The 23,926-nt window shown below is 42.4% G+C and overlaps 1 protein-coding gene across 1 annotated transcript in view; it reads right to left on the minus strand.

The window, feature by feature from the left end:
* Positions 1–824: 824 nt before the first annotated feature.
* The window catches only part of ANAPC10 (anaphase promoting complex subunit 10), a 344,328-nt gene continuing 321,226 nt past the window's right edge, over positions 825–23,926 (minus strand). Inside the window, exon 5 of the mRNA XM_053703704.1 lies at positions 825–2,718. Coding sequence (XP_053559679.1) covers positions 2,488–2,718 — 231 coding nt within the window. The 3' untranslated portion in view covers positions 825–2,487. The remainder of the gene's footprint in view (positions 2,719–23,926) is intronic.

The raw sequence follows: 23,926 nt of genomic DNA on the forward strand, positions 1-23,926 counted from the left end.
GGGTGTCCTCTTGCAGCTTCCTGTTGGGAAGGAGAATATCCCACAAGTAATGGATGAACCCGTGGACTGGATACACCTTACAAGAGAAATTGGGTTTAGTGTCCATTTAACCCTTTGGCTGCTAAGCCATTTCCCACCTGGGTGCTAATATTTTCTTTTCTTTTTTAACTTTTTTTTTTTTTTTTTACAGACTCCCAAGACTTACACAGTTGGAAAGGTTAGGCGATTACCTTTCCAATAGTGGGTCTGGGGGTCTGTAGCTGCTTAGATGCCTGAGATACAGGCTTTTAAGCAGCATGCCCCCTCCTCCTATACTTAACATTGTTAAGTATAAAGTTGCGCAGTGACATCACGTAATTGCGCGTGACGTCACCGCGCATCACGTGAAGCCCCGGCGATGCCTGTCACTCTACAGGCATGATCGCCGGGGTAGGAGCAGTAAGGAGCCCCCAGATCTCCCTCAAGGTGGGAGAGTGCTCATGACGGCTATGAGCCGTCATTAGCACCAGAGTGAGAAACTCTGTGATGGCTCAGAGCCGTCATTAGCACTGAAAGGGTTAAATGACAGCGAAAAGTGAATCAAAGACTCATATATGTACAGTACACACTGTAACCTCTTGCACATGCTCAGTAGGAGAAGTTGCTTTGAAAAGCATGCACATAAAAAACTGTGTATAATTTGATAAAGTACGTAAACTAGAATGTTTTTACAAAATGCATGCTCTAGCTGAATGATACAGATTCAGTTTGACTTAATATATAATTCACAAATCTGTAGCCCCATGTAGATTTCTTTAATAGTATCAGAAAAAAAGAGACTCATCTATATATTAGGTTTATTTTTAAACCAATTTAAGGAGGTAAAAGCCAACATTTCTAAACCCAGGGGCTCTTTAATACTTTTAATAAAATAAGAAAATCAACATTCAAATTATCACAACCAGATTCAAAATTCTCAGAATACGTAACAGCACAATGGTTATCCTCAAAATGCAAATCCGATTGTATTAGAATATACGGGACATTACATTAACAATTTTCTTCAAAAGCATCTATTGCATAAATACATCATATCAAGCAGGTTTATTACAAAGCACTCTAATTATTTTTTAAGGGACAGTAAAGTCCAAATTAAACTTTAATGATTCAGATAGAGCATGCAATTTTCCAATTTACTTTAGTTTTTAAATGTGCTTCATTCCTTTTGTATGCTTTGTTGAAAAGCATACCTAAGTAGGCTCAGGAGCATGCACTACTGGGAGCTAGATGCTGACTGATGGCCGGACATATATGCCTCTTGTAATTGGCTCATCTTATGTGTTTAAAGGGACATGAAATCCAAATTTTTTCTTTCATGATTTAGAAAGAGCATACAATTATAAACAACTTTCGAATTTACTTCTATTATATATTTTGCTTCATTCTCTTTATATTCTTTGCTGAAAAGCATATCTAGATATGCTTAGTAGCTGCTGATTGGTAGCTGCACATAGATGCCTCATGTGATTGGTTCACTGTGTGCATTGCTATTTCTTCATTAAAGTATATCTAAAGAATGAAACAAATTAGGTAATAGAAGTAAATTGGAATGTTGTTTAAAATTGTATTCTCTACCTTAATCATGAAAGAAAATGTTTGGGTATAGTGTCCCTTTAACTAGCTTCTAGTAGTACATTGCTACTGCTTCAACTCCTTCAAGGATACCAAGAAAATGAAGTCAATTTGATAATAGAAGTACAATGGAATGTTGTTTAAAATGATTTTCTATATCTGAATCATGAAAGAAAAATGTTTGGTTTCATGTATATTTAAATACACTAATACAGTGTTTCTCAAATGCTGTCCTCAACAGCTGAACTAGAGCACAGGTGAAATAATCAGCTGATCAGTAACCATGGTAACTAACCTGTTCTCACCTGAGCTCTAGTTCAGCTACAATAAAAACCTAGCATGTTAGGGTTACTTGAGGACTGTGGTTGAGAAACACCACACTAATTCACTGCCTCCTCAGCCTAGGAAAAGTCACTTACCTATCTTTAAGGCTAGAATATCCTGGGTGCCTGGTGTCTGGGCTGTTAAATGACTGTATATAACTCAAAAGCATTACATTTTTACAAAAAGTCTTAACTGAAACTGTAGCAGGATATTTTTAGAACCACAAATGTTGATTAAATAAGGTTAAATAAAATGAATGTTAAATAATGAAGATGTAAACAATTGTTTTATTTAAAAAATAATAATCAAGAAACAAAAATAAAAAAGCATCAAAATAAAGGCTAAGAAATTACAGCTAAAATAGAATACAATTTTCAAATTGTTGGGCATTTACTCCATAAAACGAATAAAATTACTTAAAACATTTATAAACGATAGTCCAATACTTTGCATTAAAACATATTTATAAGGTAAAAACAAAACATATTTCATTTCTGAAAACTGTCAAGCGCAAATTATATATCAATCATTTATTGGAAAATGATAAAGTCATCATCTGATGAAGCGATGCATCATGAAATCAATGGTTGTGCACCTTGGAAATTTGCCGATAGAACTCTCTTCCACTGGTGTAAAGACTTTAATCTGTCTCATGTGTGTGTCCCTCCCATTTTGATGATTTGCCAAAACAGCAATCTGAATCATAAAAGTGCGAATCGGCTTTTTATGAGCATCAGTCAAAGGGACATGAATCCAACCACTGGGTTCCACCAATTCAAGTTGCTGTGAAATTGAAGAAACATAAAATAAAAGCTATTATTATTACTACTACATTGTATATCTTCTTTATAGAAAGAGAAGGAAAAAAGTTTCACAATGAAAAGATTATAAAGTGTCTTTATATCGCAGCATAGTAGATAAACTAATTTGTCTGACTACTGGAATTCCTGCTTAAGTTGTCAATCACTATAAACATTGGAAAACTAGTTTAATAAGTTTTTAGTTATTAAATAAACAAAAAACAGAATTTATGCTTACCTGATAAATTACTTTCTCCAACGGTGTGTCCGGTCCACGGCGTCATCCATAACTTGTGGGAATATTCTCTTCCCCAACAGGAAATGGCAAAGAGCACAGCAAAAGCTGTCCATATAGTCCCTCCTAGGCTCTGCCCACCCCAGTCATTCTACCGACGGACAGGAGAAAAAAGGAGAAACCATAGGGTGCCGTGGTGACTGTAGTTAAAGAAATAAATTTATCAAACCTGATTAAAAAAACAGGGCGGACCGTGGACCGGACACACCGTTGGAGAAAGTAATTTATCAGGTAAGCATAAATTCTGTTTTCTCCAACATTGGTGTGTCCGGTCCATGGCATCATCCATAACTTGTGGGAACCAATACCAAAGCTTTAGGACACGGATGAAGGGAGGGAGCCAATCAGGTTACAGAACACTTGCAAAACCTTTCTCCCAAAAATAGCCTCCGAAGAAGCAAAAGTATCAAATTTGTAGAATTTGGCAAAAATGTGCAGAGAAGACCAAGTCGCTGCCTTACATATCTGATCAACAGAAGCCTCGTTCTTGAAGGCCCATGTGGAAGCCACAGCCCTAGTAGAGTGAGCTGTGATTCGTTCAGGAGGCTGCCGTCCGGCAGTCTCGTAAGCCAATCGGATGATGCTTTTCAGCCAAAAGGAAAGAGAGGTAGCAGTAGCTTTTTGACCTCTCCTCTTGCCAGAATACAGAGACACAGAGAAGAAGTTTGTCTGAAATCCTTTGTTGCTTCTAAATAGAACTTTAAAGCACGGACTACATCTAAATTATGTAACAAACGTTCCTTCTTTGAAACTGGATTCGGACACAAAGAAGGCACAACTATTTCCTGGTTAATATTCTTGTTGGAAACAACCTTTGGAAGGAAACCAGGTTTAGTACGCAAAACAACCTTATCTGAATGGAACACCAGATAGGGCGGATTACACTGCAGAGCGGATAACTCAGAAACTCTTCTAGCAGAAGAGATAGCAACAAAAAACAGAACTTTCCAAGATAACATCTTGATATCTATGGAATGTAGAGGTTCAAATGGAACCCCTTGAAGAACTGAAAAAACTAAATTCAGACTCCAGGGAGGAGTCAAAGGTCTGTAAACAGGCTTAATCCTGACCAAAGCCTGAACAAAAGCTTGAACATCTGGCACAGCTGCCAGTCGTTTGTGTAACAAGACAGATAAAGCAGAAATCTGTCCTTTTAGAGAACTCGCTGATAATCCCTTATCCAAACCTTCTTGGAGAAAGGAAAGGATCCTAGGAATTTTAATCTTACTCCATGAGAATCCCTTGGATTCACACCAACAGATATATCTTTTTCATATTTTATGGTAAATTTTTCTAGTTACAGGTTTTCTGGCTTGTACCAGAGTATCTATCACAGAATCCGAAAACCCACGCTTAGATAAAATCAAGCGTTCAATTTCCAAGCCGTCAGCTGGAGAGAAACTAGATTTGGATGTTCGAATGGACCCTGTACTAGAAGATCCTGTCTCAAAGGTAGCTTCCATGGTGGAGCCGATGACATATTCACCAGGTCTGCATACCAAGTCCTGCGTGGCCACGCAGGAGCTATCAAAATCACTGAGGCCCTCTCCTGTTTGACCCTGGCTACCAGCCTGGGAATGAGAGGAAACGGTGGAAAAACATAAGCTAGTTTGAAGGCCCTACTAATGCATCCACTAGAGTCGCCTTGGGATCCCTGGATCTGGACCCGTAGCAAGGAACCTTGAAGTTCTGACGAGACGCCATCAGATCCATGTCTGGAATGCCCCATAATTGTGTCAACTGGGCAAATATCTCCGGGTGGAGTTCCCACTCCCCCGGATGGAATGTCTGACGACTCAGATAATCCGCCTCCCAGTTTTCCACTCCTGGGATGTGGATCGCAGATAGGTGGCAGGAGTGATCCTCCGCCCATTTTATGATTTTGGTCACTTCTCTCATCGCCAGTTAACTCCTTGTTCCCCCCTGATGGTTGATGTAAGCAACAGTCGTCATGTTGTCTGATTGGAATCTTATGAATCTGGCCTTTGCTAGTTGAGGCTAAGCCCTGAGAGTATTGAATATCGCTCTCAGTTCCAGAATGTTTATCGGGAGAAGAGACTCTTCCCGAGACCATAGACCCTGAGCTTTCAGGGAGTCCCAGACCGCGCCCCAGCCCACTAGACTGGCGTCGGTTGTGACGATGACCCACTCTGGTCTGCGGAAGCTCATTCCCTGGGACAGGTGATCCTGGGTTAGTCACCAACGGAGTGAGTCTCTGGTCTTCTGATCTACTTGAATCACTGGAGACAAGTCTGTATAGTCCCCATTCCACTGTTTCAGCATGCACAGTTGTAATGTTCTTAGATGAATTCGCGCAAAAGGAACTATGTCCATTGCTGCAACCATTAACCCTACTACTTCCATGCACTGAGCTATGGAAGGTCGTGGAACAGAGTGAAGAACTTGACAAGCGTTTAGAAGTTTTGACTTTCTGACATCTGTCAGGAAAATCTTCATTTCTAACGAATCTATTATTGTCCCCAAGAAAGGAACTCTTGTCGACGGAGACAGGGAACTTTTTTCTATGTTCACCTTCCACCCGTGAGATCTGAGAAAGGCCAGAACGATGTCTGTGTGAGCCTTTGCCTTTGAAAGAGACGACGCTTGTATCAGAATGTCGTCCAAGTAAGGTGCCACTGCAATGCCCCTTGGTCTTAGAACCGCTAGAAGGGACCCGAGTACCTTTGTGAAAATTCTTGGAGCAGTGGCTAGCCCGAATGGGAGACCCACAAACTGGTAATGTTTGTCCAGAAAGGCGAACCTTAGGAACTGATGATGATCTTTGTGGATAGGAATATGTAGATACGCATCCTTTAGATCCACGGTAGTCATAAATTGACCCTCCTGGATTGTAGGTAAAATCGTATAGTTTCCATTTTGAACGATGGCACTCTGAGAAATTTGTTTAGAATCTTTAAATCCAGAATTGGCCTGAAAGTTCCCTCTTTTTTGGGAACTACAAACAGATTTGAGTAAAACCCCAGTCCTTGTTCCACAGTTGGAACTGGGTGTATCACTCCCATTTTTAACAGGTCTTCTACGCAATGTAAGAATGCCTGTCTCTTTATTTGGTTTGAAGATAAGTGAGACATGTGGAACCTTCCCCTTGGGGGTAGTTCCTTGAATTCCAGAAGATAACCGTGAGAAACTATTTCTAGTGCCCAGGGATCCTGAACATCTCTTGCCCAAGCCTGAGCGAAGAGAGAGAGTCTGCCCCCTACTAGATCCGGTCCCAGATCGGGGGCTACTCCTTCATGCTGTTTTGGTAGCAGCAGCAGGCTTCTTGGCCTGCTTACCCTTGTTCCAGCCTTGCATCGGTTTCCAAGCTGGTTTGGTTCGCGAAGCATTACCCTCTTGTCTAGAGGTTGCAGAGTTGGAGGCCGGTCCGTTCCTAAAATTGCCAAAGGAACGAAAATTAGACTTATTCTTGGCCTTGAAAGGCCTATCTTGTGGGAAGGCATGGCCCTTACCCCCAGTGATGTCTGAGATAATCTCTTTCAATTCTGGCCCAAAAAGGGTTTTACCCTTGAAAGGGATATTAAGCAATTTTGTCTTGGAAGATACATCCGCTGACCAAGACTTTAGCCAGAGCGCTCTGCGCGCCACAATTGCAAACCCTGAATTTTTCACCGCTAATCTAGCTAACTGCAAAGCGGCATCTAAAATAAAGAATTAGCCAACTTAAGTGCGTGAATTCTGTCCATAACCTCCTCATACGGAGTCTCTCTACTGAGCGACTTTTCTAGTTCCTCGAACCAGAACCACGCTGCTGTAGTTACAGGAATAATGCACGAAATAGGTTGCAGGAGGTAACCTTGCTGTACAAAAATCTTTTTAAGCAAAGCCTCCAATTTTTTATCCATAGGATCTTTGAAAGCACAATTATCCTCGATAGGAATAGTAGTGCGCTTGGCTAGTGTAGAAACTGCCCCCTCGACTTTAGGGACTGTCTGCCATAAGTCCTTTCTGGGGTCGACCATAGGAAATAATTTCTTAAATATAGGAGGGGGGACAAACGGTATGCCGGGCTTTTCCCACTCCTTATTCACTATGTCCGCCACCCGCTTGGGTATTGGAAAAGCGTCGGGGTGCACCGGAAACTCTAGGAACTTGTCCATCTTGCACAATTTTTCTGGAATGACCAGGTTGTCACAATCATCCAGAGTAGATAGCACCTCCTTAAGCAGTGCGCGGAGATGCTCTAATTTAAATTTAAATGTCACAACATCAGGTTCTGCCTGTTGAGAAATTCTACCTGAATCAGAAATTTCCCCATCTGACAAAACCTCCCTTATGGCCACTTCAGATTGGTGTGAGGGTAATTATCATCAGCGCCCTCCTGCTCTACAGTGTTTAAAACAGAGCAATCGCGTTTTCTCTGAAATGCAGGCATTTTGGATAAAATATTTGCTATGGAGTTATCCATTACTGCCGTCAATTGTTGCATAGTAACAAGCATTGGCGCGCTAGAAGTACTAGGGGTCTCCTGCGTGGGCAAAACTGGTGTAGACACAGAAGGAGATGATGTAGAACTATGTCTACTCCCTTCATCTGATGAATCATCTTGGGCAACTTTACTATCTGTGGCAGTACTGTCCTTACTTTGTTTGGACGCTATGACACATTTATCACACATATTTTAAGGGGGAGACACATTGGCTTCCATACATACAGAACATAGTCTATCTGAAGGCACAGACATGTTAAACAGGCTTAAACTTGTCAATAAAGTACAAAAACCATTTTAAAACAAAACCGTTACTGTCTCTTTAAATTTTAAACAGGGCACACTTTTTTACTGAATATGTGAAAAACTATGAAGGAATTGTTCAATCTTAACCAAATTTTTACCACATTCAAAAGCATTCAAAGCATTGCACCCCAAATTTCAGACCTTTAACCCTTAAAATGACAAAACCGGAGCCGTTTATAGTTTTAACCCCTCTACAGTCCCAGCTACAGTCTTTGCTGCGACTTTACCAAACCCAGGGGGGTATACGATACCAAATGAAGCCTTCTAGGGACCTTTTCAACTACTTCCAGACCCATACACATGCATCTGCATGTCCTGCTCTCAAAAGTAACTGCGCAGTAATGGCGCGAAAATGAGGCTCTCCTACTACAAAGAAGGCCCTTCCTGACTGGGAAGGAGTCTAAGTCAGTGCCTGCCATGAAAATAACGTTCCCCAAAGTTATAAAGTGTGAATTTTAACCTCAAGCTGTATAAAATGCCCAAATAAAGCAATCGATCTAGCCCATAAAAGTGTCTACCAGTTTTATAGCCCATATTAAGCCCTTTATTCTGTTTGAGACTAAGAAAATGGCTTACCGGTCCCCATGAGGGGAAAAATGACAGCCTTCCAGCATTACACAGTCTTGTTAGAAATAGGGCTAGTCATACCTTAAGCAGAGAAGTCTGCTAACTGTTTCCCCCAACTGAAGTTATCTCATCTCAACAGTCCTATGTGGAAACAGCAAACGATTTTAGTTACTGCTGCTAAAATCATATTCCTCTCACAAACAGAACTCTTCATCCTTTTCTGTTTCAGAGTAAATAGTACATACCAGCACTATTTTAAAATAACAAACTCTTGATAGTAGAATAAAAAACTACAACTAAACACCACATACTCTCACCATCTCCGTGGAGATGTTGCCTGTGCAACGGCAAAGAGAATGACTGGGGTGGGCGGAGCCTAGGAGGGACTATATGGACAGCTTTTGCTGTGCTCTTTGCCATTTCCTGTTGGGGAGGAGAATATTCCCACAAGTTATGGATGACGCCGTGGACCGGACACACCAATGTTGGAGAAATTATGCTTACCTGATAATTTAATTTCCATCGTGGGGAGGAGAGTCCACAGCTTCATTCATTATTTTTGGGAAATTAGAACCTGGCCACCAGGAACAGGCAAAGACACCCCAGCCAAAGGCTTAAATACCTCCCCCACTCCCCTCATCCCCCAGTCATTCTGCCGAAGGAACAAGAAACAGTAGGAGAAATATCAGGGTATAAATGGTGCCAGAAGATAAATTAAATTTAGGTCCGCCCACCAGTTACGGGCGGGAGCCGTGGACTCTCCTCCCCACGATGGAAATGAAATTATCAGGTAAGCATAATTTATGTTTTCCATCTAAAGGGGAGGAGAGTCTATGGCTTCATTCATTACTTTTGGGAAACATATAACCAAGCTTTAGAGGACGCTGAATGAAACTGGGAGGGTAAAAAGGAAGACCCTAATCTGATGGCACCACAGCCTGTAAAACCTTTCTCCCAAAAATAGTTTCCGCAGAAGCAAAAACGTAAAATTTTTAAAACTTTGTAAAAGTGTGACTATGGAGCAGAGTTGTAAGGCGGCTACCTGGAGGCCTCATTCTTGAAGGCCCAAGACAAAGCCACAGCTCCAGTTGAATGAGCCATGATCCTTTGAGGAGGCTTATGTCCTGCTGTCTCATAGGCCAAGCGAATCAAGCTCCTCAACCAAAAAGACAAAGAAGTAGAAGAGGCCCTCAGCCCCTTGCGCTTCCCGGAATACACCACAAAAAGAGATGTAGACTGTCTGAAATCCTTCATAGCCTGAAGATAGAACTTTAAGGCCCGAACCACATCCAGATTATGAAATAACCTCTCCTTAGAAGAAGAAGGGTTAGGACACAAAGGAGGAACAATTATTTCCTGATTAATGTTACGGTTAGACACCACCTTGGGAAGAAACCCAAAACCGGTGCGAAGAACAGCCTTATTCGCATAAAAGACCAGATAAGGAGGCTTGAATTGCAAGTCAGCCAGCTCAGATACTCTGCGTGCCGATGCAATGGCCAACAGAAAGAGAACCTTCCAGGACAGAATATTCACGTCAATAGAATGCATAGGCTCAAACGGAACCCTTTGCAATACCTTAAGGACAAAGTTTAAGCTCCATGGGGGATCAGACTGCCTAAAAACAGGTCTGATTCTAGACAGAGCCTGAACAAAAGATTGAATGTCAGGAAGCTCAGCGAGTCTCCTGTGCAACAAGACTGATAAAGCCGAAATCTGTCCCCTTAAGGAACTGGCGGCAAGACCCTTCTCCAAATCCTCTTGGAGAAAAGACAGAATGCTGGATACCTTCACCTTGTGCCAAGGATATCCGTGTTTCTCACACCAGGACAAGTAAGTCCTCAACACCTTATGGTAGATGCGACAAGTAACTGGCTTCCTTGCCTGAACTAGAGTTTCAATCACACTTTCAGAAAAACCCCTCTTGGCTAAGACTAAGCATTCAATCTCCACACAGTCAGCCTCAGAGAAACAAGATTTTGATGTTGAAAGGGACCCTGTTCCAGCAGATCCATGCGACAGGGTAGCCTCCATGGTGGAGAGGATGACATCCCCACCAGATCTGCAAACCACGTCCTTCGCGGCCACAAGTCTCTGCAAACACTTTGGGTGAAGAGACCATTCCCCCGGATGGAAGGATTGCCTGCTGAGAAAGTCCGCTTCCCAGTTGTCCACACCTGGAATGTGGATTGCTGAGAGCGAACAGCTGTGGGACTCCACCCACTCCAAAATCCGAGACACCTCCCTCATTGCTAGGGAGCTCCTCGTTCCCCCCCCCCCGGTGGTTGATGTAAGCCACCGAGGTAATGTTGTCGGTCTGGAATCTGATGAAGCTGAACGACCCCAGAGGAGGCCACACCCTCAGAGCATTGTAGATTGCTCGAAGTTCCAGAATATTTATAGGAAGGAGAGACTCCTCCTGAGTCCATTTTCCTTGTGCAAATCTGGCACCCCAAACAGTTCCCCATGCTGCCAGATTCGCGACCGTGGTCACAATCTCCCAGGACGGTCTCATGAAGGATGTCCCCAGGGACAGATGCTCCAGACGGATCCACCTAGGGAGTCCCTGGTCTGAGCATCTATGGATATCCGCTGTGATAGATTTGAATGATCGACGTTCCACTGTCTCAACATGCACAATTGAAGAGGTCTGAGATGGAACCTGGCGAAAGGGATGACATCTATGCTGGAAACCATGAGCCCAATCATCTCCATACACTGAGCCACCGAAGGGCTTGAGTAAGACTGAAGGGCAAGACAGGTGGACGCAATCTTTTTGCGTTGTTGATCTGTGAGAAATATTTTCATGGACATAGAGTCTATTATCGTGCCCAATAACTCCACCCTGTTGCTGGGAACCAGGGAACTCTTTCCTGAGTTGATCTTCCAATCATGAGATTGAAGTAATAAAAGACGAGCCCTCGAATGATCCTCTGAAAGGTTGAACGACGGCGCCTGGATTAGGATGTCGTCCAAATAGGCCACCACAGCAATGCCCCTGGATCTGGCCACTGCAAGAAGCGCCCCCAGAACCTTTGTGAAGACTCTCAGAGCCGTTGCCAGGCCGAAGGGAAGGGCCACAAACTGGAAGTGTTGGTCCAGAAACGCAAATCTTAGGAACTTGAAGAGGTCCCTGTGAATTGGAACATGCAGGTAAGCATCCTTCAAGTCTATTGTCGTCATGAACTGTCCATCTTGAACTAGGGGCAGAATAGATATGATCGTTTCCATTTTGAATTAAGGAACAGCCAGAAACTTGTTTAAACACCTGAATTGTGCACAACGTGCCCTCCTTCTTTGGAAACACAAGGAGATTTGAATAGAACCCTACACCTCTTTCTGCTTAGGGTACTGGTACAATAATACCTAGAGAGGAGAGATCCCTCACACAATCTAGGAAGGCCTCTCTCTTTTCTGTTTTTTGAAAACAGTTTTGACAGGAGGAATATGCCCCTGCGCGGATGGGACCTGAACCCTATCCTGTAACCCTGAGCGACAATCTCCAGAACCCAAGGGTCCTGAACATCCTGCAACCAGGCTTCAGAGAAGAGAGACAATCTGCCCCCTACTTGGTCCAGAGACCGGTCGGGGGCCACCCCTTCATGCAGATTTAGTTTTGGCGGGCTTCTTGTTCTGCTTGGACTTGTTCCAAGACTGAGCAGGTTTCCAAGTTCATAGTGAAAAAGGGTGTGTGTACAAGCGCTAAGGTAATTCCCAAGCTGTATCCAAACAGAGATCCTAACCAACCTCCAAAAAATATGCACAAGTAGTAAGAAGTGAATACAGCGCCAACAAGAGGCCAAGGGATAAATATACTCACAGAGAGATAAAAGAAGATTATTTAATGAACCATGTTAAAAAGCATCAGTAATAAAAGACTATATATAAAAAAATGTAAAAAGCACATATAAATAAAATTACAAATACAGGAATATCTTACAGAAGCGGCTCAAAGGGCCAAAGCTGATAATTATAATAAAAACAGAGGTAATAACAGGTGATCAATGTGAGTGGTACACCAGAATAAGAGTGTATACTAATAAAACAGAATTAGCCTAAGTACAACTGTAGCAAGTGCATCATGCAAAAAACTAATAAACAATAATACAAACAATAGTGTTCAAAATTAGTGTTACAAAAATAGTGTTCCAAAAAATAGAAAAATGCACTGCAGTGCAAAAAAAGGGGGGTAGCAAAATAATTGTATAGATACAATCAAATAGTGAGTGAGTGCAAATGGATATAAAAATGCTAGCTACTTAATCCAGTGAGGTTAAGATATAATTAAATAAAATACACAATATGCAATAACATAAAAAATAAAATACACAATATGCAATAACATAAAAAATAAAAAAAAATATAAAATATAATCCAAAAAAGTGTTCAAAAAGTTGATCAACAAATGTTAGTGAAGAACAAAAATAAGTCAATCAAAACAAAAAAATGGAAAAAATGGGTGATGAAAAGCAAGGTGAAAGTGAGGAAATTGATTCCTTCCAATGTTAGTTACTTTAACAGATCCAAATTCCTGAGTGTGGTTGCTGAAGTAGCTGATTGGATCCTAGCACCTGTCAGCTGCTCCTATGATATCCTAAAAAGTGTCCCTGTAAAAAAAAGAAATTCACAACATAGTGTATCCAATATGAGAATGAAGTAAAGATTAAAGTAATGCTTACCAATATGTCAACGCGTTTCTGCCCTCAAAAAAGGGCCTTTCTCATTTTCCCATTTTTTAGTTTTGATTGACTTATTTTTGTTCTTCACTAACATTTGTTGATCAACTTTTTGAACACTTTTTTGGATTATATTTTATATTTTTTTTTATTTTTTATGTTATTGCATATTGTGTATTTTATTTTTTATGTTATTGCATATTGTGTATTTTATTTAATTATATCTTAACCTCACTGGATTAAGTAGCTAGCATTTTTATATCCATTTGCACTCACTCACTATTTGATTGTATCTATTTTATTTATATGTGCTTTTTACATTTTTTTATATATAGTCTTTTATTACTGATGCTTTTTAACATGGTTCATTAAATAATCTTCTTTTATCTCTCTGTGAGTATATTTATCCCTTGGCCTCTTGTTGGCGCTGTATTCACTTCTTACTACAGGTTTCCAAGTTCCCTTGGACTGATCCGCTCTCGCAATGGGCTGCTGGCGATGGGCCTTGTCTGTGCGAAAGGGACGAAAAGAAGATCCTTTAGGCTTCCCCTTCTTATCCTGCGGTAGGAAAGCTCCCTTGCCTCCCGTAACCGTGGATATGATCGAATCCAATCCTGGACTGAACAGAAACTTTCCTTGAAAAGGCAGGGACAACAGTCTCGACTTAGAGGTCATGTCCTCAGACCAAGACTTTAGCCACAGAGCCCTGCGAGCTAAAACGGAGAATCCTGAAACCTTTGCGTTTAGGCGAATAATTTGCATATTGGCATCACACATTAAAAAATTGGCGACCTTCAACGTCTTAATCTTATCCTGTATCTCGTCCATGGAAGTCTCCCTGTCGACCATATCACACAGGGATTCAAACCAATATGTCGCCGCTCCGGCAACCGCAGCTACAGTCGCTGCCGGTTGAAAACCAAACCCTGTATGTTGAAACATTTTCCTTAACATGTTTTCAAACTTTTTATCCATTGGCTCTTTAAACGACTTACTATCCTCGAGAGGAATAGTCGTCCGCTTGGCGAGCGTAAAGATGGCACCATCCACCTTAGGGACAGTCCCCCACAGCTCGAGCTGAGAGTCCGGAATGGGGAACAGTGTCTTAAAGGAAGAAGAAGGGGAAAAGGAAGAACATAATTGCTCCCATTCATTCTTAATAACATTAGCCATCTTTACCGGAACCGGGAAGGTCTGAGCCACCACCCTGTCCTTGTATACCTTATGAAGCTTAGGAATTGAAGGTTGCTCCTTAAGCTTCGGTTCCAGAACCTCCAGAGTAGCAAGCACTTGCTTCAGCAAAAAGCGCAAATTCTCCATCCTAAACCTAAAGTCAGGCTCCTCCGCAGCCGGAGGATGAGATAACACAGACTCCGACCCAGAAGGAGCCTCCTCTGAAGAGTCAGAGTGGGCCTCATCATTGTATAATGCCTCTGATATTTCCAAAGGCGTAGACAACCCCTGGGTCGGGCCACCATGATACGCCCTACACTTGCGCTTTGCAGAACTTGGTAAGGCATGGATCACTATCGATACCGCCATTTGCCGTTGATCAGCAAAATCTGACGGCCATCGAATCTCTCCCGTGGGAGTAATGGTTGGACCCTGGGGCGCTGAATGTGTCGGAGATGAAAGCAGGGAACGCACCTCCCTGGACGGGGAGCCCTCAGAGGTGGACGGCTCAGTAATACTAGACATCCCTTTAGTTGTAGATGTTGCAACTTTATCAAGGCATGTGGAACACAGTTCAGCAGGCTGATCTACAAGAACCTCCTCACAATACACACAGGCATGAGACTTTGTTAAAGAGGGAGTACCCTCTAACACGTCAGAGTCCTCCATAGCTTGTTGCTTTTATTATGGACTAGACTAGCTTAAAAAAACATAATTTATGCTTACCTGATAAATTCCTTTCTTCTGTTGTGTGATCAGTCCACGGGTCATCATTACTTCTGGGATATTATCTGCTCCCCTACAGGAAGTGCAAGAGGATTCACCCAGCAGAGTTGCTATATAGCTCCTCCCCTCTACGTCACCTCCAGTCATTCGACCAAAGACCAACGAGAAAGGAGAAGCCAAGGGTGTAGTGGTGACTGGAATATAATTTAAAAAATATTTACCTGCCTTAAAAAACAGGGCGGGCCGTGGACTGATCACACAACAGAAGAAAGGAATTTATCAGGTAAGCATAAATTATGTTTTCTTCTGTTATGTGTGATCAGTCCACGGGTCATCATTACTTCTGGGATACCAATACCAAAGCAAAAGTACACGGATGACGGGAGGGATAGGCAGGCTCATTATACAGAAGGAACCACTGCCTGAAGAACCTTTCTCCCAAAAATAGCCTCCGAAGAAGCAAAAGTGTCAAATTTGTAAAATTTGGAAAAAGTATGAAGCGAAGACCAAGTTGCAGCCTTGCAAATCTGTTCAACAGAGGCCTCATTCTTAAAGGCCCAAGTGGAAGCCACAGCTCTAGTAGAATGAGCTGTAATTCTTTCAGGAGGCTGCTGTCCAGCAGTCTCATAGGCTAAACGAATTATGCTACGAAGCCAGAAGGAGAGAGAGGTAGCCGAAGCCCTATGACCTCTCCTCTGACCAGAGTACACGACAAACAGGGAAGACGTTTGTCGAAAATCCTTAGTTGCCTGCAAGTAGAACTTGAGGGCACGAACTACATCCAGATTGTGTAGAAGACGTTCCTTCTTTGAAGAAGGATTTGGACACAAGGATGGAACAACAATCTCTTGATTGATATTCCTGTTAGTGACTACCTTAGGTAAGAACCCAGGTTTAGTACGCAGAACTACCTTGTCTGAGTGAAAGATCAGATAAGGAGAATCACAATGTAAGGCTGATAACTCAGAGACTCTTCGAGCCGAGGAAATAGCCATTAAAAACAGAACTTTCCAAGATAACAATTTTATATCAATGGAATGAAGGGGTTCAAACGGAACACCCTGTAAAACGTTAAGAACTAAGTTTAAACTCCATGGCGGAGCAACAGTTTTAAACACAGGCTTGATCCTAGCTAAAGCCTGACAAAAGGCCTGGACGTCTGGATTTTCTGACAGACGCCTGTGTAACAAGATGGACAGAGCTGAGATCTGTCCCTTTAATGAACTAGCCGATAAACCCTTTTCTAAACCTTCTTGTAGAAAGGACAATATCCTAGGAATCCTAACCTTACTCCAGGAGTAATCTTTGGATTCACACCAGTATAGGTATTTACGCCATATCTTATGGTAAATCTTTCTGGTAACAGGCTTCCTAGCCTGTATCAGGGTATCAATAACCGACTCAGAAAAACCACGTTTTGATAAAATCAAGCGTTCAATTTCCAAGCAGTCAGCTTCAGAGAAGTTAGATTTTGGTGTTTGAATGGACCCTGTATCAGAAGGTCCTGTCTTAGAGGTAGAGACCAAGGCGGACAGGATGACATGTCCACTAGATCTGCATACCAAGTCCTGCGTGGCCATGCAGGTGCTATTAGAACCACTGATGCTCTCTCCTGTTTGATTTTGGCAATCAATCGAGGAAGCGGCGGGAAGGGTGGAAACACATAAGCCATCCCGAAGTTCCAAGGTGCTGTCAAAGCATCTATCAGAACCGCTCCCGGATCCCTGGATCTGGATCCGTAGCGAGGAAGTTTGACGTTCTGGCGAGACGCCATGAGATCTATCTCTGGTTTGCCCCAACGTCGAAGTATTTGGGCAAAGACCTCCGGATGAAGTTCCCACTCCCCCGGATGAAAAGTCTGGCGACTCAAGAAATCCGCCTCCCAGTTCTCCACTCCCGGGATGTGGATTGCTGACAGGTGGCAAGAGTGAGACTCTGCCCAGCGAATTATCTTTGATACTTCCATCATTGCTAGGGAGCTTCTTGTCCCTCCTTGATGGTTGATGTACGCTACAGTCGTGATGTTGTCCGACTGAAACCTGATGAATCCCCGAGTTTTTAACTGGGGCCAAGTCAGAAGGGCATTGAGAACTGCTCTCAATTCCAGAATGTTTATTGGTAGGAGACTTTCCTCCTGATTCCATTGTCCCTGAGCCTTCAGAGAATTCCAGACAGCGCCCCAACCTAGTAGGCTGGCGTCTGTTGTTACAATTGTCCAGTCCGGCCTGCTGAATGGCATCCCCCTGGACAGATGTGGCCGAGAAAGCCACCATAGAAGAGAGTTTCTGGTCTCTTGATCCAGATTCAGAGTAGGGGACAAGTCTGAGTAATCCCCATTCCACTGACTTAGCATGCACAATTGCAGCGGTCTGAGATGTAGACGTGCAAAGGGAACTATGTCCATTGCTGCTACCATTAAGCCGATCACCTCCATGCATTGAGCTACTGACGGGAGTTGAATGGAATGAAGGACACGGCATGCATTTAGAAGCTTTGTTAATCTGTCTTCTGTCAGATAAATCTTCATTTCCACAGAATCTATAAGAGTCCCTAAGAATGGAACTCTTGTGAGAGGAAAAAGAGAACTCTTCTTTTCGTTCACTTTCCATCCATGCGACCTTAGAAATGCCAGAACTAACTCTGTATGAGACTTGGCAGTTTGAAAGCTTGAAGCTTGTATCAGAATGTCGTCTAGGTACGGAGCTACCGAAATTCCTCGCGGTCTTAGTACCGCCAGAAGGGCACCCAGAACCTTTGTGAAGATTCTTGGAGCCGTAGCCAATCCGAATGGAAGAGCTACAAACTGGTAATGCCTGTCTAAGAAGGCAAACCTTAGATACCGGTAATGATCTTTGTGAATCGGTATGTGAAGGTAAGCATCCTTTAAATCCACTGTGGTCATGTACTGACCCCTTTGGATCATGGGTAAGATTGTCCGAATAGTTTCCATTTTGAACGATGGAACTCTTAGGAATTTGTTTAGGATCTTTAAATCCAAGATTGGCCTGAAAGTTCCCTCTTTTTTGGGAACCACAAACAGGTTTGAGTAAAACCCTTGTCCTTGTTCCGACCGCGGAACCGGATGGATCACTCCCATTAATAACAGATCTTGTACACAGCGTAGAAACGCTTCTTTCTTTATCTGGTTTGTTGACAACCTTGACAGATGAAATCTCCCTCTTGGGGGAGAGAATTTGAAGTCTAGAAGGTATCCCTGAGATATGATCTCTAGCGCCCAGGGATCCTGAACATCTCTTGCCCAAGCCTGGGCGAAGAAAGAGAGTCTGCCCCCCACTAGATCCGGTCCCGGATCGGGGGCCCTCGGTTCATGCTGTCTTTGGGGCAGCAGCAGGTTTCCTGGCCTGCTTGCCCTTGTTCCAGGACTGGTTAGGTTTCCAGCCTTGTCTGTAACGAGCAACAGTTCCTTCCTGTTTTGGTGCAGTGGAAGTTGGTGCTGCTCCTGCTTTGAAATTCCGAAAGGGACGAAAATTAGACTGTCTAGCCTTAGCTTTGGCTTTGTCTTGAGGCAGGGCGTGACCCTTACCTCCTGTAATGTCAGCGATAATTTCTTTCAAACCGGGCCCAAATAAAGTTTGCCCCTTGAAAGGTATATTAAGTAATTTGGACTTAGAAGTTACATCAGCTGACCAGGATTTTAACCACAGCGCCCTACGTGCCTGAATGGCGAATCCTGAGTTCTTAGCCGTAAGTTTGGTTAAATGTACTACGGCCTCCGAAATGAATGAATTAGCTAGTTTAAGGACTCTAAGCCTGTCCGTAATGTCGTCCAGCGTAGCTGAACTAAGGTTCTCTTCCAGAGACTCAATCCAAAATGCTGCCGCAGCCGTAATCGGCGCGATGCATGCAAGGGGTTGTAATATAAAACCTTGTTGAACAAACATTTTCTTAAGGTAACCCTCTAATTTCTTATCCATAGGATCTGAAAAAGCACAGCTATCCTCCACCGGGATAGTGGTGCGCTTAGCTAAAGTAGAAACTGCTCCCTCCACCCTAGGGACCGTTTGCCATAAGTCCCGTGTGGTGGCGTCTATTGGAAACATCTTTCTAAATATTGGAGGGGGTGAGAACGGTACACCGGGTCTATCCCACTCCTTAGTAACAATTTCAGTTAATCTCTTAGGTATAGGAAAAACGTCAGTACTCGCCGGTACCGCAAAGTATTTATCCAACCTACACAATTTCTCTGGTATTGCAACAGTGTTACAATCATTAAGAGCCGCTAAGACCTCCCCTAGTAATACACGGAGGTTTTCCAATTTAAATTTAAAATTTGAAATATCTGAATCCAATCTGCTTGGATCAGAACCGTCACCCACAGAATGAAGCTCTCCGTCCTCATGCTCTGCAAGCTGTGACGCAGTATCAGACATGGCCCTAGAATTATCAGCGCACTCTGTTCTCACCCCAGAGTGATCACGCTTGCCTCTTAGTTCTGGTAATTTAGCCAAAACTTCAGTCATAACAGTAGCCATATCTTGTAATGTTATCTGTAATGGCTGCCCAGATGTACTAGGCGCCATAATATCACGCACCTCCCGGGCGGGAGATGCAGGTACTGACACGTGAGGCGAGTTAGTCGGCATAACTCTCCCCTCGCTGTTAGGTGAAATTTGTTCAATTTGTACAGATTGGCTTTTATTTAAAGTAGCATCAATACAGTTAGTACATAAATTTCTATTGGGCTCCACCTTGGCATTGGAACAAATGACACAGGTATCTTCCTCTGAATCAGACATGTTTAACACACTAGCAATAAACATGCAACTTGGTTACAATCTTATTTAACAAAAACGTATTGTGCCTCAAAGAAGCACTAAACGATTAAATGACAGTTGAAATAATGAACTGAAAAACAGTTAAAGCATCATCTTTAAAAACAACACAACTTTTAGCAAAGGTTTGTTCCCATTAGCAAAGTAACACTAATTAAATTTGCAACCTAAAAATACAGAGCAACGTTTTAAATCACAGTCACTAAATAAGTCTCACAGCTCTGCTGAGAGAATCTACCTCCCTTCAAAGAAGTTTGAAGACCCCTGAGTTCTGTTAGAGATGAACCGGATCATGCAGAAAATACAAGAGTAACTGACTGGAAATTTTTGATGCGTAGCAAAGAGCGCCAAAAACGGCCCCTCCCCCTCATACACAGCAGTGAGAGAGAAACGAAACTGTCATAATTAAAACAAGCAACCGCCAAGTGGAAAAATAATGCCCAAATATTATTCACTCAGTACCTCAGAAATGCAAACGATTCTACATTCCAGCAAAAACGTTTAACATGAAAAATACCAATTAAAAGGTTTAATGTACTTTTACAGAGTAATTCCGGTGAAATACCATCCCCAGAATACTGAAGTGTAGAGTATACATACATGTCATTATAACGGTATGGCAGGTTTTTCTCATCAATTCCATTCAGAAAATAAAAACTGCTACATACCTCAATGCAGATTCAACTGCCCGCTGTCCCCTGATCTGAAGCTTTTACCTCCCTCAGATGGCCGAGAAACAGCAATATGATCTTAACTACTCCGGCTAAAATCATAATAAAAACTCTGGTAGATTCTTCTTCAAACTCTGCCAGAGAGGTAATAACACGCTCCGGTGCTATTGTAAAATAACAAACTTTTGATTGAAGTTATAAAAAACTAAGTATAATCACCATAGTCCTCTCACACCTCCTATCTAGTCTTTGGGTGCAAGAGAATGACTGGAGGTGACGTAGAGGGGAGGAGCTATATAGCAACTCTGCTGGGTGAATCCTCTTGCACTTCCTGTAGGGGAGCAGATAATATCCCAGAAGTAATGATGACCCGTGGACTGATCACACATAACAGAAGAAATAGGCACCTTTATACTCCAATGGCCGGGGCACTCACCACCTCCTATGACCCGGACTACAGAAACCACTTTCTCTCATATGCCACTGATCAACAGAGGAAGTGAAACTCACACCCAGTCACCTGGGATGCGCCTCGCAGGACCGTCCCTGCACTAAGGAGAAAACGTGCCAAAATCGGCCACGCAAACACTCCCGGAAGTCAACCTGAAGTTCCACCATTTCCAGAGCCACATCTCGTACATAACGCAGTAATAACACAAACATATTATGTATAAACCCCCCTGTTCAATAATCCCCACACTAGGAATATTAACTCTTGAGTCCATAAGATAAAAGGCGCCACACTGTGACCCTGTCTTCTGTGTAATCATTATGTATAAAAAATGAAATGATCTTACCAGAATCAATGCCGTGGAACAGGAACACAGCTGACAGGACTACTTAAAACTCCAGTCCCATTCCGAAGAGTACTTCCCTCCATAAGAGACTACTACGAATCTTCGGCCCTTCTCTTCCATCCTCCTGTGATGAAAGGCAAAGAATGACTGGGGCATGAGGGGAGTGGGGGAGGTATTTAAGCCTTTGGCTGGGGTGTCTTTGCCTCCTCCTGGTGGCCAAATTCTAATTTCTCAAAAGTAATGAATGAAGCCGTGGACTCACCTCCCTTTTGAATGGAAACAATGGCCACTATCCTATTCTTATCTTACTTAACCTGTCTGCTGCCTTTGACACTGTTGACCATCCCCTCCTCCTATGGACTCTCAGCTCCCTTGGGCTCTGTGACATTGCCCTCTCCTGGATCCACTCTTATCTCTCTAATAGGTCCTTTTCTGTCTCATTTGCTCATCCTCTTCATTGCCTCTGTCTGTTGGAGTACCTCAAGGCTCTGTTCTAGGCCCTCTTCTCTTCTCTATTTATACTTAAATTTAAACTTATCAGTAGCTATGGCTTCAACTATCACCTCTATGCTGATGATACTCAGCCTATCCACCCCTGCACTCTCTCCTTCTGTCCTTTCCCTCATCAGCGACTGCTTATCTAGCATTTCTTCCTGGATGGCCTCTCACCACATAAAAATCAACATCTCCAAGACTGAGCTTCTTCTAATCCCCCCATCTAATTCTACTCCAGTTTCTAACTTTACTATCACTGTTGGTGACACCACTATCTCCCCATCACCCCAAGTCCACTGCCTAGGAGTTACACTTGATTCCAATCTGTCCTTCATAACCCACATCCAATCGCTCTCTTTATCCTGTCGCTACCACCTTCGCAATATCTCCAAAACTTCGTCCTTTTCTGAGTGCTGAAACTACTAAACAGCTCATCAATTCCCTAGTAATTTCCCGGCTTGACTACTGTAATAACCTACTAACTGGCCTTCCTCTCTCCCACCTTCAATACATCCTAAATGCCTCTGCTAGGCTAATCCACCTCTCCCAACGCACTGTATCTGCTGCACCCCTCTGTGAGTACCTTCACTGGCACGCCATTCACAGCAAAATTAAAATTCTCACCCTAACCTACAAAGCCCTTACCAATGCACCCCCCCCCCCCTCCACCTGTCTTCACTCATCAACAAATATACTCCAGCCTGTCCATAAGATCCAACAACGATCTACTCCTTGCCTCTTCTACCATCACCTCCTCCCATGCTAGACTACAGGACTTTTCTTGTGCGGCACCAACCCTCTGGAACACACTTCCTCGAGCTGTCAGACTTTCCCCCAACCTCTCCTCCTTTAAACGCACCATAAAGACCTTCTTGTTTAGGGAAGCCTATCACCAAATCAGTAACAAATTAATTCCTCTTGCCTAACAGTTGCCCTCATCTAACTCCACACTAACATTATCCCCACCTTTGCAGTCCCCACCTCCTGTTTCTCACCCCCCTACCCATTTAGATTGTAAGTTCCCACGGGAACAGGGCTCCCAATTCCCCCTGTATTTGTTTGTTAAATTTTGTCTAGTGTCTCATGTTGTACTGTCCTTTTATCTTTGTTACCCATGGACAGCGCTGTGGAATCTGTTGGCGCTTTATAAATAAAGAAGAATAATAATAATAAAGAAGCATATATTTATGTAATATGTAAAATAAATAAAAAATTATAAAATAGAACTTTAACCTGCCCAGATAACAACCTCTATTCTGTTTATTATGTTTTCATTGTACGAGTAAACAATGTAAACCCAACTCCGCACTCGAGATGTATCTTTAATAATCCTTCAAAAAAGCTCTTTGGAAAAAAAATAAGAAAAAAAAAATTGTTCATTTTATCTTACAACATAAATCTCAAGGTTAATTAGAAACAAGGTAAACCTTAATTATTTATAAAGCAAAATGATTTTTATGTTCTGAAATGTATGTTCCCACCTTGTTAGAGAAATGTTTTATAGATATTAAATTCAGTAAGAAAAGAAAATAGCTAATTTTGTACACATTCTTTTGCCACATAGATTTTTTAAAAAAAAAAAGAAGAAAAAGATAGTATAACACTATGACCAAATTAAAATGTCTTACTATATAATCATAATGCTAGAAATCAGGCAACACTTTCATGTACAGAGTGCACAAGTAATAGCTTCCTCTAAAAAAGGCCATTATCATCCATGGTGATAAGTTTACCAATGTTAAAATTAATTGCAATAAAACCTAAAGCACCTAAATTGTAGTACTGAAAGGAGTATGAATACGTTTATTTAATAAAGTACCTTCATGTGGAAAATGAGAGAAAAGGTTAGCTTAGGAAAAACTAAAGTATCGTGCCAGAAGATCTACATGCATGTTTTCCTGTCTGGAAGGTCCTCAATAACAAACGTCACAAAGCAAAAAAAAGAGTTCGTCTCAAATCTATAGTCACTTGTCCTTTAACAGATATCGCATCTGAGACATAGCACTGTACCTTTCAACACTTAAAGTGTTACAATCTGGCTTGCAGCCACCTCTTTTTTATGTAGGAAGAAGACAAACTTGTAGAAGTGAGGCAGTAGTTCCAAAAAGAGAGATGATGTCTGATCCAAAAGAAACTTTCAAAGTTCCAACCAAGTTAAAAGGAGAGCCCCTACAAGAGACGCTTTAAGGAAAAACCCAAACAAAAACAAGCAGAATTGATTCAAGTGAAAGAGTGAATTGTAAGG

The sequence above is a fragment of the Bombina bombina genome, chromosome 2 (assembly GCF_027579735.1).
Source record: "Bombina bombina isolate aBomBom1 chromosome 2, aBomBom1.pri, whole genome shotgun sequence".
Taxonomy (NCBI): domain Eukaryota; kingdom Metazoa; phylum Chordata; class Amphibia; order Anura; family Bombinatoridae; genus Bombina; species Bombina bombina.